The sequence below is a fragment of the Dinoponera quadriceps genome, unplaced genomic scaffold (assembly GCF_001313825.1).
Source record: "Dinoponera quadriceps isolate SergipeBrazil2010 unplaced genomic scaffold, ASM131382v1 scaffold777, whole genome shotgun sequence".
Taxonomy (NCBI): Eukaryota; Metazoa; Arthropoda; class Insecta; order Hymenoptera; family Formicidae; genus Dinoponera; species Dinoponera quadriceps.
This window is the reverse complement of record NW_014555488.1, coordinates 748216-764707: the sequence shown is the minus strand read 5'-3', so window position 1 is coordinate 764707 and position 16492 is coordinate 748216. Positions and strand designations below refer to the sequence as shown.

Genomic DNA, 16492 nt, shown 5'->3' with positions numbered 1-16492 from the left:
ATCTTTTAGACACACGTGTTGTTTGGGTTTACTTTTAAATATTGAAATAATTACGCAATGATATCCCGGAGAAAAAACATCTCGAATTGGATTTGTCTTGATTTTGGACATTTATCATTTTGAAATTTTATTCCGACAAAACTGTTGCGTTATGGCGAATCATCTTAGAAATACCCGAATATCTTCTAAATATTTATACCATACGGTATATGTATTTGTATGCACTCGTAAGTATCAATATTCCATGCAATATATAGAGATTTTACATTTATCAATAAACACATAGCGAAATGCGACGTATCGATATATGTACATTTCTCTAATCACCTTACTTCAAGCGGAATTATCGGTTTCCATCTTGATCCGATCCAATTTCGAGAGCGACGTAATGATGTTTCTCATTTGGTTTACGATAACGATCTTAACACGTGTGATCATCACCAACAACATGCGTGTAAATATTAACAAGTACTGCAGAGACAAGGATAGATTAATCACGTCCGAGGAAAACGATGAATATTTGCTGGTAACCGCCATAAACAACACGACGGTTATACTATCGTGTCGCTATTGGTAAGGATCGTATGGTCTGTTCCTTTTAATTGAACTAACTGCACAGTTCGAAAAATTTACGCACACTGAGCGTGGTAATCTCATACGTATGCTTCAATGTGTGTGTTTATTTCTTGAATTAGTTGACTCTAAAAAGAACAGATCAATATACGTTGATGTCGATATATTTCTCGACAAATTATAGTATATATGATTGCTTATAGAAGCAACGACCACGAAGAACCGCAGCCGAAAATCTGGTACTATCAAGATCGGTATCGAGAAAAACCGGAGAAGGAGGTCGAGCTGAGCATGGATAATAATGTTTCGCACAGCAGGATCTACACAACGCCGGATGTCTCTCTGGTCATCAAGAGCTTCTCGGCCGTAGACGCTGGCATTTATCGGTGTCATGGCAAGGAGGGACAAGAGAAAGAGAACAAATATAATTACAGGATCGAACGTAAGACAAATAATAATGTAACGACAGATTATAATAAGGTATTGTTTTTATTTTGATATAATTTCTTTTTAACAACAACTTGTTATCAGTGGAAACATTAATTAACTAGGCTGTATAAACAATAATTTAATTTTTACTTTTAACATTATTGATGTACTTTCCACATTATTGATAATTTTTTATATTATTGATAATTCAATTTTTTTTATTGTGTTGCCTTGTTATATTTTTTTACCACAATATTTGCATTATTATTATTTCAAACATTTGACTCAGTAGTCACTCTATTGTGTAACAGCAGTCCTCAAAGATATTAGTGTTGAATATGCAGAAGAGGGAAACTTGACCGAATGGGAGAAATATCGTGAAACATATTTGTGGCCTGTTACCACAAGATTTGCTGTAAGTGAACCAACTTAGCTTACAATAAATATATAAGAGATAAACTTAGACGATAAATAGGTATATATAGAGAGTTGTGTCCTACTTTAACAGTATTATATTTAAACAAGAAGTGGGTCGTGTGCAAAGCCACTTTATAAGAAAAATTGAAAAGGTCGTACACATCTCATTGAAGCGAAATGTTTTCTAATCTTAGAAAAAGGAAAATCTCCCGACAGGTCTCGCGAATGACAGACTTAGCGGAGATCCGTGAGGAAGGAGTGACTCTTCAAATAATATCTGAATGGGGTCCTTGGAGCTCGTGTAAAGAATGCGTGGACAATCGCGGTGTTAAAACCAGCAGAGGCTACTGTAGATTAAAGCGCGTTATCAATTCGGTGAGTGCTTAATGCAATATAATGCGCGTTTTAATACGTAATTATTTTAATAAACAACAATAATATGCACATTGATGTTATTATGTTTATAATTTTAGACAGTAGTAGAGAGGAACGACTCGATCGTCATACGTTTCTTTCGAGGATCTCCGATGCTTCCCTGCAAGTAAGTGCCATTTTAATTATATTTCAATTAATTGGTTTTGAGCTCTCTATCAATTATATAATATATTGTACATTATAAATATAAGTACATTATAAATATAAGTACATTATATAAGTACATTATAAATATAAATTACAATATAAGCTCATGCTGTATCGTAACATTGTGCAGACCACATATTAATAGATTTTATTATAAATTATTTCATCACAACAATAAACGAGTTTATTATAAATTATTTCATCACAACGATATTCGTTATTATACGCAACATACGTAACCGTGCCTCTTCAGATCTGCCTTGCTACGAGACGAATTTCCCAGTATCAGCCGTGTCATACGATACTTGCCGGAATTTATCCTAAAAGAACCCTGCAAGAAATGTCCAGCTGTGAAGAAAGTCAAGAAGAGCGAGAAATTTCGTTACGCGAAACGATACGTTCTCGCTGAGGGCGCGCATCTCGCTATTATTTGTCCGGAGTAATTCGTTCGCGCACTCTAAATTTCCTACCATTTGTTACTTAGAAATCTTACAAATAACTTTTTCATACTCATACTATATCATTATATATATATACTACATACTTTCATACTCATATTATATTGCTATATATATACTGCATACTATATTATAAGCAGAAATTCTAAGAGAAGGACGCGAGATATTTTGAATATAGCTCAAGCATAGAATCGCAAATCGTCTGGAGAAAGGATTCGCTCGTTTTGAAGAGGGGAACGGGCCAATCGTTTCGTAAGAAAGACGAAGAAGCACGAGTGATCGTGGATACTTTCTCAACGCTCTATTTAATAGGTGACGTACTTCAGCGTATCGCACTTCTGCCTCCTTAGATTCTGCGAAATTGCAGTCTCGCGCGTAATTGCTTATCTGTCGCAACGTACGCTTAGTTTCTTATATTGTATACTTTGTAACGATATCCCTCCCGACAGATGTATCCAAAGAGGAGCAAGGCAACTACACCTGTTACGTGGATAACATTAAAATGATGCGCGCTAAGATCATCGTCGTGACCAAGACTCGGCTTTTGACACGAGGTGAACGGAAAATAACGTTCATTAGCTCGCGTGTACACGCGCCTGTAAAAGTTGCATATCCGGGGAAAAAATGTTCATGCATAATCATATAAATTACATATAATTATATGCAATTTTTATGTATGAATTTCGTCTCTATGGGGTTATATATGTAATTATATATAATTACATATCGTCGGTGAAGAGTGTTAACCTGCTAACTCCATTTTTAGGCCAAAAATGTATTTAGTACTGTTAGAATTATAAAAACAAAACTGATTCTAATAGAAAAACAGCTATATCCAATGTTCATTAAAAAATGTTTATTTATGGCGTCAATAATACCTGCTATCTCCTTTTGAATGAAAGTGCGCCCGAAGAACTGCTAACTCCATGTTTATTAATACACTATGTATAGGTAGATGGACAATCCTTCACTGGAAGAATAGTTTGAAAAATGATGTTGCTCCGGCTCAGTTAAGAAGTGTAAGAAACTATAGTGTAAGGCCCTTTAAAGAAAAAAAGACAGTAATTACTTAGTTTTTTAGATTCGTTACCAGTTATGGATTCTTATTACTGTAGAGCTTCCTCTTCTAAAAAGTATCTTTTGCCCGAATGGTCTTCTAAAAGGGAACTTTATCATTTTTACGCTGATGATTGGTGTAAATCACACAATGCCGTGCCATTATTAAGAACCGTTTTCAGTGAGGCTATGGATTCACAAAATATTTCATTCTTCCGTCCAAAAAAAGATGAATGTGAAAGATATTCTAGCTATAAAGTGGGCACTGTATTAGAAGAAGAATATCAGCTGCATATCGCAAAAAAATTAGAAGCGAGAAAAGAAAAGGAAAAAGACAAGTCAACAGAATCTTACGTTTTCACTGTAGATCTTCAGGCAGTTTTAATGGCTCCAAAATCTAATATTAGCACTTTGTATTACAAAACTAAATTGCAAGTTCACAACTTATGTTTTTATAATTTGATTAACGACGACGGGTTTTGCTTTTTGTGGAACGAAACGGAAGGCTCCTTGAATTCTGAAGAATTCTCTTCCATATGAATACATTTTTTAGAAGAAAAATTATTAACGGTTATGAAAAATGACCAGAAGGATAAAAAAATTATTATATACAGCGACGGGTACGTTTATTAAAACCGAAATGCTATTATGTCTAATGCGTTGCTAAACTTAGCCGTCATTCGGAACATTACAATTGAACAGAAATTCCTCGAAGTAGGACACACACAAATGGAAGCCGACAGCATGCATTCAGCTATAGAACGAGCTTTAAGAAATAAGATTATAAATGTTCCAGCAAATTATTTCAATATTTGCATTACTGCTCGAAAAAAGCCTTCTACAATACAATGCTTCGTATCTGGATCACAAATTCTTCAAAAATTTCTCTGATGTCATGAGTTATAGCAGTATAAAGCCCGAAAAAAAAGGCGACCCAAAAGTAACGGATCTCTGAGCATTAAGGTATACACTAGAAGGAGACATTTTTTATAAATTAAGGTTTAATGAAGATTGATCTTTTTTACCGCAAAGAAAGGGCAACGTAGAATACAAAGAATTTGAAAAATTGAAACAATTGCATTCAAATAGACTTTCCATTACTGTATGTAAATTTGAAGATTTACAATCAATCAAAAAGACATTGCCAGAAGGTTATCGTATTTTTTATGATAATTTACCTCATGAATGATTTCTTCTTTTTTTATCATATTTATTTCTTTATTTACTACTTATTGTTTCTCAAATAAAATGGGTTTTATACTAAAACTAGTCTTTTTTCTTCACGACCTGCATCTTGTAAAACCTGCTAACTACAAAACCGCATCATTTTCGAAAAAAATAAAAATTCCTAACTCCTCTTTTCCTTAATAAAATCTCATAAAGTTAGAGCATTTAATAAATTCATATTTTTTTAGTTAAGAATAACCAAAAACTAAAAGATGATGATCAATTTTATTTTTTGAAGTGTGTATAAAATGATTTATTCATATTTTTGACGCTCCTGTAAAGTCTTGTAAAACGGAGATAGCAGGTTAACACTCTTCGCTGACGATATACAATTATATAGAGAAAAAATTCATATATAATTATTTTTCCCCGGGTAATCTTTTGCACGAGATGCAATTCTTGCAGATCCGTCTTGCCAATACCATATTACTTTCTTCTAGCCTTTTTTCGACATATGGGCTACTTGGGATTCATATTTTTCTTAACTCTGTTCTGCTATTGCGGGGGTGTAATAAGGACATGCCGGCAGAGGGAGAAATTTCAGGCTTTGCCGCTGGACGATCCTTTCGGAGAGGATGTTGAATAATTTCAGTGTCGAATAAATAAGCGTAATCGATAGTAAAAAAATGCGAAGTAAGGTACTGATCATTGTCTTCGTATTTTTACTGCGTTTGCAAAAATCTTTTCTTTTACCTCGCACTGTATATATTGATATACATGTATTATTTATGTTCCGAGGGTTTTCCATTCTCTTTATGGATAATAAATTACGCCGCATTTTTGTCATGCAAAATTTGCATTATATAGATTTCTTTCAGCGTCGTATAAATAAGTATAAATAATATTGAAAAATGCAAAGTAAGTTTGCACGAATTCTTTGTTTTTCGGTAAAAAATTGTTCACATATAATCTTCATGCATAATATCATATATAATCACAACTCTATACATAATTATATATATGATGCTACCTGATTCGTTTGAATGAGTCGTATAAAATTATATATAATCGTATAAAGAATTATACATGATTTTATATATTTCTACATGATTTCATATATATGATTACATATGAAAAGTTTTCCACTGGGTTTTAACTTCACATTGCTCATATACATTTGATATACAAGTGTTATTTATGCTTTGAGGACGTTTTCCCTTCACTCGAAGGAGTCGGATCTCGAAGTGTAATAAATCCCGACGCATTTTTATCGCGCGAAAATTGCATTATGCAGATATTTTTCTTCACTTTCAGTCTCATCGCCGTCAACACTATCGATGTCCCGGTATTGTGCGACAGACCGGTTATCGGTACGGGGAACGCTTCGCGAGACCTCGTAGCTATCTCCTTCGCATTCTCTCGCCTCGATCTTCCTCGGCATACGATGACCTTAAAGTCGAGTGAAAGGGGGAACTACGTAGAGACAGCTATGAGGCGTACGTGTCCGGCAGTTGAGCTTAGTTCCAAAATGGCTGTGTCCCATCGTAGCTCCCGGTTACCCGTTCACCGTATTCATTAAAGAGCTGGTAGATTAATCACAGTTGGTCGACTGTATCCGGAAACGACTGAACGATATTAGAAACAAAGTAGGATGAAATCTCAGACGAGTGTCCGAGTGATCCTCGCGATTTTCTGCACAATCATGCTTCGGGAAAGTGTCGGTGAGTTTCTACGGAGGATCAAGGGGCTCTAATTGTTTCCTTGGAAAACCATGTCGCCCGTGTGCTTGCGTGTATTTTTAAGAAAATTCACAAGTGATAATGAATAACAGGTGCTCAGAAAACATAATACTGAAAGGGAAAGTTTTTCTTTACAACATATGTATGATATATGTGTTGAAAATCAGGAATTAGGAATTGTTTAAGAACTTTCAACACTCGGGTACATTTTAATACGGATTAATTTTTAAGTTTTTACATCCTTAAAACTGTAGATTTTACATCAATGACTATCGATGCTTATTGTGTGGTAATTAATCGCCGGTAGAAATGGCGCTCGGAGCGGTAAGAGATGAAAAGTGACAGTTCCATTCGTCCTTACAGGCAGCCACCGGAGATGCGTGAGCTGCAGGTCGAGAGGAGAGCTGGGCTCGTGCAAGGACCCCTTCACCATGAATTCGACGCAGATCGCGCTCGAGAAAGGCGTGGAGGCGCTGCCGTGTGTCTCTGGATGGTGCGGGAAGATCATCGAGAGCCAGAATCTGAACAACGGTGAGTTGTATCGCCGCGCGCGAGTTGTCGCGCGCTCGGCCGCTCTCTCGTACTCGGGCACAATTCACTGCCGAGCTGTCTCATTCGCAGAATATGGCACCGCCACGCAGAGATTGTGTTTCCAACGAGGACCGGACGACAACGAGGAAAGATGCGCCTACACCGTGTGGAATTACAAGAAAGTGTACATGTGTCTTTGTTACGGGGACCTCTGTAACGGGGCAACAAGGACGACGAGCGTTGTCGGCGGCTTGATAACGACAGCCGTGTGCCTGATGATGCGGTGGCTCGTTTGAGGACTCGAGTGACGACGTTATGCCGTCGTGAACGGACCAAAGTGATCGATCTGCAATGCGCTCTCTTTAGGGCGAAAATCCTCGCGAGAATCGACGAACGATTTCGACGGGTGCGATAGTGGTGGGACATCCTACGCACTATTATCAGTTCAGATTCTACGATACGTGTGATAAACCTTTAGCCTCCCGGGTAGAACAGAAAATAACGACGAAATGATGAAAAAAAAATGATCGAAAAATGAGTTTTATAGTCATTCTCTCGTCATTTTCTATTCTACTTTTTGGGTTTTTGTTCTGAGCGATAAGAGAAATGTCATGTAAATTCTGACAAAAGGCATTTCCTTCAACGAAAATTGCGACGTCTGGTAGCGCCGGAAGCGCTTTCTGCTACAGATTATTAGACAATTTAGCGCTTAGAGCTCAAGACTCGATATACAAAGACTTGTTACACCTATTGTAGATCCGGACTTGAGAATCTGAAACGGTGATCTTAGGAATATCGTTCGTGCATCTCGCCACAAAAATGTACATTTTATCTTTTGACATGTTGCATTATTATTATTATTATTATTATTTTCTTTTTTGTTTCGATATATTACAGAATTGTGCGAATTGTGATATGAAATATTACGTGTTGTAAAATTAAGCTCATTTACGGATTTTTCGAGCCCCTACGAGAATTCCCATATCACCTTCCCGCACATTTTCCCGCTCTCAGTAATCGTTACTCCACCACTGAATGTGAACGAACTCGATCCCCTAGCCTAAAGATCGAGTGCTTTCCTGTAGAACGGCGACTTGGGATTCAAACTGCTCAACACATGTCCGTGCAGTCCGTTCATCCTCCTCTCCTCCTGATTACGCAGTATCGCCCTTACATGCGGATAATCGTCAAAGAAAAGCTCGCCCAGCCCGTAGAGGTATTTAATCGCCATCATTGCCTCACGACCGGTCAGTAAGTACGGGTCTCGTTCTGCAATCAGAATGAAACGAGATTTTGCCGCGGGACAAAGTGTATGCAAAGCGGTATACCGTTCTAATAGCAGCGCTATACGGCCGTTACGTCAATAGGGGATAAGTACAGTCAACTTTTCGTCACTTCCCGAGTGCATCCCGGATACCACAAGACGTCCCAAGTCATTCAGAGCGGTCCAGGATGACCTGAGGAGTATCTTGGGACATCCTGAACACATTCAGAACGATCTCAGGACATGGTGGGATATTAAGACGTCATTTCGTCCAGAGTATAAAGACGTAGTAAAAAATATGCGGTGAAAAGTAGATTAATAAGAATGTGCGAATTCCTTGTGATGTCAGCGAAAAATTATCGGCGGTTAGACGATGCCTTTACCCTGCAACTTGTAGAGATTAGGGAGATTGCGTTGCGCCTCTTGCCAACTGTATCCAAGATCGTTGATGTCGATCGGGGGAAGAAAGACACCGACCGGCCACAGAGCTTCGGCATTTTCGGGACTCGTTACCGGTATCGCCTGCCGTAAGTGATTTCGCCGCAAACCTCCCCTATAATTGTAATCTGTGGCAATGGAAATCATGAGTGCAAATTATTCTCTCGCTTGTCACAAACATACGGAATAATTCTTGAGTGTAAAATTGTAAAACTGCAAATTACATTTTCGCTTGTCACGAATATACAGGACGATTCATAAGGCATAGTCATGAATGCAAATGATTTTCACGCTCATAAGTGAATAAGATTTTCGAGCAGCAAAATTGTAATTGCAAATTATATTAAAATTAAATTTTTTAATGCAAATTATATTCTTGTTCGTCACGAATACACAGGACGATTCTCGAGTGACAATATTACGAATGAAAATTATTTTCTCGCTTGCCACATATATACAGGATGATCCTTGAATGGCATACATCGCAACAAAGAGATAAAGAACTAGAGAAAAATAGAAAAGCTCGGTACCTGTCGGAAATAGAGAGACGCACGTTTTCCCGCATCATCGAGAACAAATGAGATACTTCGGGTAAAGTTACACAGTTCACTCTATGCATATCGCTTAACAAACGTATTATTTATATCAAGTATGCTACTTTTGGTCAGCGACTCTGAGGTAGTCGCGCAAATATAAGCCTAAAGTAGTCACCGGGATCCTTGGACCGCTTGGCCGTGCTTCTTTGGCCGATCGAGATGAACGAGTCCTGGGCTAGCGTACGATCCCCTGAAGAGACGTGAACAAGTTAAAACACTCTTCAACTTAGCGCGATATAAAGCATTATTACGCAACAGTGCAAACCATCTGTCGTAATGCTGTGCTCGTACACATCGGGAGGCGACACGAATTTCACGTGCACATTGGCGAGCGGCAGCGCACCGGCCGCTGTCACCGCGAAAAGCAGCAACACTGCCGTTATCTGAAATTAAAGCAACCAGGTATCTTGTAATCGGAAAACAATACCGAATTATCCGCGATAACCGAAGATTTTTAGTATTGATTTGATTGAATTTGTATTAATGCAAGTATTATTTCAACTCAATTCAAGACTAAAAATCTTCTAAGAATATTTTAATATTCTTGTTTGTAACTTACATGCTCTTACACAAAGAAATTCTCTTTATAGTTCCGCTAAAAATATATTCGTGTTGTTTAAGAATAATTTTCGCGAATTGAGAGGAAAATGTGAATTGACAATGTTGAAAAATTGATTGACAATTTTCAGTTTGAAAATATCGTTCTTTCTACCAATATATTTTCCTTCCAATCCATGACAATTATTCTTGAATGACAAATATATTTTTACTTTCACTTAAGAATAAGTGTTATTTTCATATAAGATTATATATTCTTACTTGTATATGAGAATATGAGTCTTGAATCGATACTAAATTTATTTATACTCATTTTTTTGTGTATTCATAGTCAGATCTTATATTCTCAAGTGCATCTTCCAAGATGTTGTACGGATCGTTTGGTTACGAAGCATCCGAAGATGAGTACTTTGTGAGATATTGATCTTGAATATAAAATCTGATTATGAATATATGTACTGGCCTAAAATTTTTCGTTGAGAAAGGGAGTGGTCTCAAGATATCTTAATCCGTTACTGATCGGAGTGGCGGGGCATGTTACATGTACTTGCGCGTGTGACCTCTGTTTCAAGCATTACACCGCCAACTACAATGCACGGTTGCCGAAACCCGATACACTGGGATCACCGAGTAGCTTTCGTAGAAAGTTTTCTTGCTAAGACTGTATCGTATCGCGGTTCCGGCTTCAAGATATTATCTAGATATTATTATAACGTATAGCGCATGTTACCTCGCAAATAAAGCCTAAGTGACCAACTGTAAGAAACTTCACATCGCATTTAAGGCCCTAAATTTGATATTAAGTCACAATTCATTAATTGTATTGTCTTAAATCGTTGAGGCTGAAATTTCAACGTATTAAATTCCGCATTTTTTTAAATTGGCAACTGGTGATTACTAATCTAATTATATACTTTACCATTGACTAAGTAAATTATTTTACTTGTTTATATTTGTATATTTATTAATATTTTGGTATATATTTATTAATAACCTGTAAAACTCTTTTTATCCGATGGGCGCCCTTAGGGACGTCCTCTGTATATCTTTAAACGTCCCTCGGAGATTTGTGCTGTATGGGAAATTATTATTACAGTTGCAACAGTAAGATCCAGTTGCATCTCTTTGTCGTCGTAGAAAGGATCTGCTCCAAATTTGAATGTACTTCAAGGCTATCCGCTTGAAATGATATTCCTCGTTAGATAGCCCGGGGGTGTGTGTTTCTATGTCAATATATGCACGATAAGAAATTTTTTTTTTTTTTTTTTTTTTTGATAAATCACTCCGGTGCAAAGAATAGGCGTATAAAATATTGTAGAAACGTGTCAAGGCGAACACATTTTTAGAATTTATTTTATGTCAAGCCGCGTAACGAAATTCATAATTCTCGTAATTCGAAAGAAAATGATGTAATAACGCTATGCTAAGTCGCTCGCTTTTCGTGGACGACGCATTATCAATAGCGTAGAAATAGCGTGGAGAATGGTATTAGTGGTATAAAACACACAGATATGTATCGGAAAAATTACAAATATCAAGCCGTTACACGTTGATCGATTTAGAAAGTTGATGTTTTGCAGAACGTTCTTATATAGAGTAAACGTTTCTTACAATCGATCGTTATTCTAATGAAACCATTATTTCATGCGAAGGTGTGTGTGTGTGTGTGTGTTTGTATATGTGTATATGTGTCTATGTGTGCATGCGCAACCAGTTGAGAAGAAACGAAATACCTGTAACGCAACGTCGATTACTCATATATTATAAAGTGCCGATATTGTTAACCAAACGATGTTAAACGTGATAATCACGGCGAAAAGTATCAACCATAGTCGAATTTTCTCTCGAGTACGTGGTAATGAGCTATTCTAAAATTTGTATAATACATTTCAAGACTATTACATAAAGAAGAAAAATATTCCTTCTTGAAGAAAAATATTACTCGAAGAAGGAAAATAAACCGAGTAATCTGCCTTTCTTAGCAGTAGAGAATGATATTTTTCTCTGCGTATTATTTCAAATATTTATCGTTATTCAATCATGATTTGTTCTTTCTAATTTTAGCTGTAAGATATCGAATTGGCACACATTTACGCGTTATCGCTTCAAAGAGAAGACTCGAGCGCGGCTTCGTTATTTCCCTCGCGATCTCGCGGTCATAAATTTTTAAGCTATCACGTCTTTCCTCCTTCTCTCTCTCTCTCTCTCCCCCTCTCTTCTTTAGGCCTGAGACTTCGAAACTAATTTGCCATACAGCGAGCCTAAGCTCAACGTAACGTCGGAATGCGTTACGTCATTCCGATGGCCTGTTTGCGAAATACGCTGCCCTCCCCCGCGCAACGTTTTCCCACAGAGATTACCAACAACATCGTGCTTTTCACTTTAACAGGTGATATTTTTAAAGGCCGCGACAGTTCCATTATATCTCCGCATTCCATCGCACTTGTGCTATTGCACCATCATACGCGCCTACATCTCGATAAAGCACGTACACAGCCGCATATCTATGTGTGTATGCGTGTGCGTGTGCGTATATATATGCGTGCGAAAACAAGTCGTCGGAGGTTTGCTGAGACGTACACGTGCTCGGCAGTGCGTGTCAAACCACCCTTTCGCCTTCCTTTCCGCTCACCTTCACCTGGGAGCACACTCGGTCGCTATTGAATCCAGTATTTGAAATTCAACGAAGCGGAACCTCCGGTACAGCGCATAAAGTTACATTTGTTCTGCTCTATTGTAGATGATCGATCGGGAAACGTCCCGAGCGATATGGAAAATTCGCGACCATGGAAACGGACGCGCACATAGTCTCTAAGTTCTTCTTTAAGTCTCATTCGATCCGGACGACTGTTCGACGTTCGATTGCGGCATTCGCTGCTAAAGTTCGTCCCATTGCTAAATCGGTTCTTTCCTCAGACATCTCGGAATTTTCACACACGGGAAAATAAGTTATCGTGTATTAAAACTTTTATATATCAAAAATTATCATAGATAGTATCAACTCAAGACTAATATATTCTCATGTATATGCAGGAATACATAATCTTATGTGACGATAAAAACCAGCTCTTGCGTGAAGAGATTTTTAATTTTAACTTCGTATCCTAGCTAAAAATATATTCATGTTATTCAAGAATAATTCATATAAATTAAGAGTGGGAAAAATGTTGACAATGTTGAAAAACTGATGCAATTCTTATTCTGAAGATATCGTTCTTCCTATCTGTGAGAGTATTCCGTTATAGAAAGGTGCTCACGACACGCGGAGCAACATAAGAGAAATGTACATATGTCAAAACCAAGAGTTGTCCTGTGACATACGAGGAACGTCCGATCAAGTAAGCACGAATCACATTTACTAAATTCCTCAGAGCGAAATCGCACTCGGAACGTAGAGTAAATCACTCGAATTCGAGCGACTTTTCGCTCGTACAGAGCGAATTTCCCACTCCGAATCGTCGAGTGAACATTTTCACTCGAAATTGAAGAGTAACGGTGACTTTCACCAAACTCTGAGCTAATCGACGATGTTGGTCAAATGTTATCGCCCATTCTATCTTGCTAATACGGATAGAAATGATGAACTTTTTGATTATTGTTAAACGTTGACAAGTTGCAGAACTGGAAACTGACGCTAGCGGTTCTTACACTGGAAGAAGAAAAGTGCGACATTCGAGTAATTATTTTACTTGGATCAAGTAAAATATTACTTGAATGTGAAACACACTGAGAGAAAAAAATGTCACATGCAATGTAACATTTATTTAATCGAAGTAAAACGACCACTCCGACGCTTTTCAGCAAATATTTATTTGAAGGTAGCGCTTTTTCTCTATTGGAGTATTGATCGATCAGAGCTTGATTAGAGTTTGGTGAGAGTCACCCCGAATAACGTCTCTCACTGTCACGGGAACATACTCACTCCGACCGACTGAGACATTCGCTCGCACAAGGAGAATCAAAATCCACTCCCGAGGCCTTGAGCGCAACATTCCCTCTTGCTCGATTTTGAATGATTTCACTTTTGTCGCTTCGAGCGAAAATACCGCCATTTTTCGCTCGTTTTCAGCGAGACTTCACTTCTAGGAATTTAGTGAGCCCGAAAGAGCCGTCGTCAATCTGCACACACGCACACGGAGCTGTACACGGAGCTGCATACGGAGACCCGGGTAGAATGGAAAATCAGGATGACGTCAAAATCAAAATGACGAGAAGATGACTATGAAAGCTCACCTTTCGATCATTCTCCCATTTCATTTTCACGTCATCCCGACGTGTAACTGTCGTTTTCCGTTCAATCTGGGAACGTACCCGCAAAATATCGTCCACGGTGTGAGAGAAGCGGTATTTTTTCGAACGAAGTTGATTTGAGTTATGTCACAATTACGTGTGCAACTGTGACCGTCGGGTTGTAATGATATCTAAGTAAGAACTCCATTGCACCCACCGTCGTCATGGCGCGGCCAAACGATCAATCGCCGAGCGCCGATCAACACTTCTTCGAGTCACTAATCACCGTCGTTGTCGTCAATTCCTCGGAAGGACCCTTCTTCCTCGCGAGATAAAAGAGTGTGTATGTTTGTCTCAGACTTGGTTCAAGTGAAACGGCTCGTGGATGCGGCTAGGAACTGATCCAGTTCGAATGGAGAACTCGCGGCGGTGCCGCACGAATTTCAGCATCCCCCTTCTCGCCATACGTACGTACGTACGTACGTATGTCCGTGCATAGGTATCCCACTTTGGGTGCACACGTGCGGAGGAGGCCGGCTTCTTGCGGAGGCTCCCGTGCAAGAAGGACTCGCGCGAGGGATCGCGAAACTTTCATCTCGGCCGCGCGCGCTACCGCAGCGCGATCGAATTTAGCGCTTGCGAAATGTGTCTACAGTCGGGATTTTTCGTTCTCGCGGTCATGAGACGGGATCACGCGAGACGAGAAGGAGGAGTTGTCGGTCGATCGACGGGAAGAGAGCAACGTCGCTGAGAAGACACCCGGGTAGACAGAAAAAAATGAAGTGCTAAATTCAAGTGTAAGTGATTGTTTCAATAGCAAATTTTCACTTGGATTGAATGGATAAGTACATTATTCAAATTAAATATTAATTTAATCCAAGTAAAAATTTATCGAGGGGTATCGACGTAATTATTTACTTGAAGCTTGACTCTAGCATTTCTTTTTCTGTGTGTAGGTCAGAAGATGACGTTAAAGTGATGATCGAAAATCGAGATTTCCTAGTCATTTTCTCATCATTTTGCCGTTATTTTCATGTTATCGTGATTTTTTGTTCTATTTGCGTACAGACGACTCCGTTCAGCCTAGATAATAATTCTCCTCGCGATGGAGATCCAGGAGACATAGGTTTCGCCGGCAATGGGCTCGCGATATTTTTTGCGTCTGTGCCGATATCATTGCGACTCGTGCCTTGACAAATTAGAGATTGTCTCAAAGTGCGGGCGTATTCCCTTGCGTATTCTCTTGGGTGAATTAGAGCGTGACATACCAGCAATTGTTGCGATACTGCGGTTCCACGTTGCGCATGCAACTTCCGTACAGATGCGATCTTATTGTAATTAACTAAGGCCTGCGATTTGGCAATGTTGAATTCATTGTAGGCGCGCGGTTATCGCGATAATACACATAACGCGAATACACATAACGCCGAATTAATATCAACATCCGGCTTTTGTTCTATGTTTAGAATAACATGCGAGTATGTAAGGGCGACTTTCACCAAACTCTCCTGGTAAACAATTTTTCATGTATAACCGTATATAATCATATAAGAAATCATATGAAAACATATAAAATTATATGTAATTCCTTATAAGTTTATATATAATTTTACGCTAGTCGTTAAAGAAGTCAGGCAGCATCATATATAATTATGTATAGAATCGTGTAAAAAAATATATATATAATCGTATAAGGAATTCTATATAACTATATAATTCTATATATGTTTCTAAATAATTTTATATAGTTATATATGATTATATATCGACGTTGTCAAGTTCGTCATCGATTTGAGCATCCCGTCAAAATAGGTTCTTATTAGCAAATTTTATTTTAGCGTTACATTGGCTCAATATTGGTCTACATAAGTTTATTATTTACAAAAAAAAAATACGTTTTTATAACTTTATTTAATTATGTGAGCAATAAATGTTAATTTTGAGCGAAATTAAAACATATATATATATATATATATATAATATTACAAACACGAAGATATTTATTTCTTATTTTTCTTATTAATACTTTATTATATATGTCAATTGAACTAATAGAGATACACGTACAATGGAAAGCGGTATATAAATATTTACATATACGAGTATGTATATGTGGGTATATTATATTATAAACTATAAATTTCCTATGGCTATATTTCCAAACAAAATAGTCAATAATCTGAAATTTCCGCATAATGTCTCTATACTAACCTTTAATATCACAGTAGTTTTTTCTAATTAAAATCCTAAATATGTTTTTAAAAAAATTAAAAACAGAACGTTAACCTCAATCTATAAAAAATATCATCTTGCGAATATCTCAGCTCCCAAGTAGTCAATCGTCGTTTCCCAACTTTACAAACGGTGTAGGTGGTATTTCCACCGCAACAAGCGGCTAAAATTCAAAAGGAGATTCCTAAGAAAATGATTTGACGGGCCGGGTACCTTAATGAG

The 16492-nt window shown here is 37.8% G+C and overlaps 2 protein-coding genes across 3 annotated transcripts; one reads left to right on the top strand and one right to left on the bottom strand.

The window, feature by feature from the left end:
- The first annotated feature begins 448 nt into the window (after window positions 1–448).
- On the top strand, window positions 449–7894 carry LOC106744334. The gene is made up of 10 exons (XM_014619009.1): window positions 449–573; window positions 780–1053; window positions 1295–1417; window positions 1636–1794; window positions 1893–1960; window positions 2255–2440; window positions 2638–2771; window positions 2909–3013; window positions 6785–6952; window positions 7043–7894. Exons 1-10 carry the CDS (start codon window positions 449–451, stop codon window positions 7246–7248), a joined length of 1548 nt encoding a protein of 515 aa, XP_014474495.1. The 3' UTR covers window positions 7249–7894.
- Window positions 7279–14610, bottom strand: LOC106744372. Of its 2 annotated transcripts, none has more exons than XM_014619074.1 (5): window positions 13731–13829; window positions 9516–9633; window positions 9366–9440; window positions 8600–8782; window positions 7279–8221 (listed from the first exon to the last, which is right to left on the bottom strand). In XM_014619074.1, the coding sequence occupies exons 1-5, from the start codon at window positions 13746–13748 to the stop codon at window positions 8013–8015; spliced, it is 603 nt and encodes a 200-aa protein (XP_014474560.1). In that variant the 5' UTR covers window positions 13749–13829; the 3' UTR covers window positions 7279–8012. The 2 variants fall into 2 exon arrangements, with proteins under 2 accessions (XP_014474560.1, XP_014474561.1); XM_014619075.1 differs by lacking the exon at window positions 13731–13829 and adding an exon at window positions 14256–14610 and having other exon boundaries at window positions 7282–8221.
- Window positions 14611–16492: the final 1882 nt, after the last annotated feature.

Coding starts and splice junctions, on each gene's coding strand:
- LOC106744334 (XM_014619009.1), top strand. CDS start 449: ATGCGTGTAAATATTAACAAGTACTGCAGAGACAAGGATAGATTAATC. Junction 1,054..1,294: donor TAACGACAGATTATAATAAG/GTATTGTTTTTA, acceptor TTGACTCAGTAG/TCACTCTATTGTGTAACAGC. Junction 1,418..1,635: donor CTGTTACCACAAGATTTGCT/GTAAGTGAACCA, acceptor ATCTCCCGACAG/GTCTCGCGAATGACAGACTT.
- LOC106744372 (XM_014619074.1), bottom strand. Junction 9,441..9,515: donor GCACAGCATTACGACAGATG/GTTTGCACTGTT, acceptor ACGTCTCTTCAG/GGGATCGTACGCTAGCCCAG. Junction 8,222..8,599: donor TAATCTCTACAAGTTGCAGG/GTAAAGGCATCG, acceptor TTCTGATTGCAG/AACGAGACCCGTACTTACTG.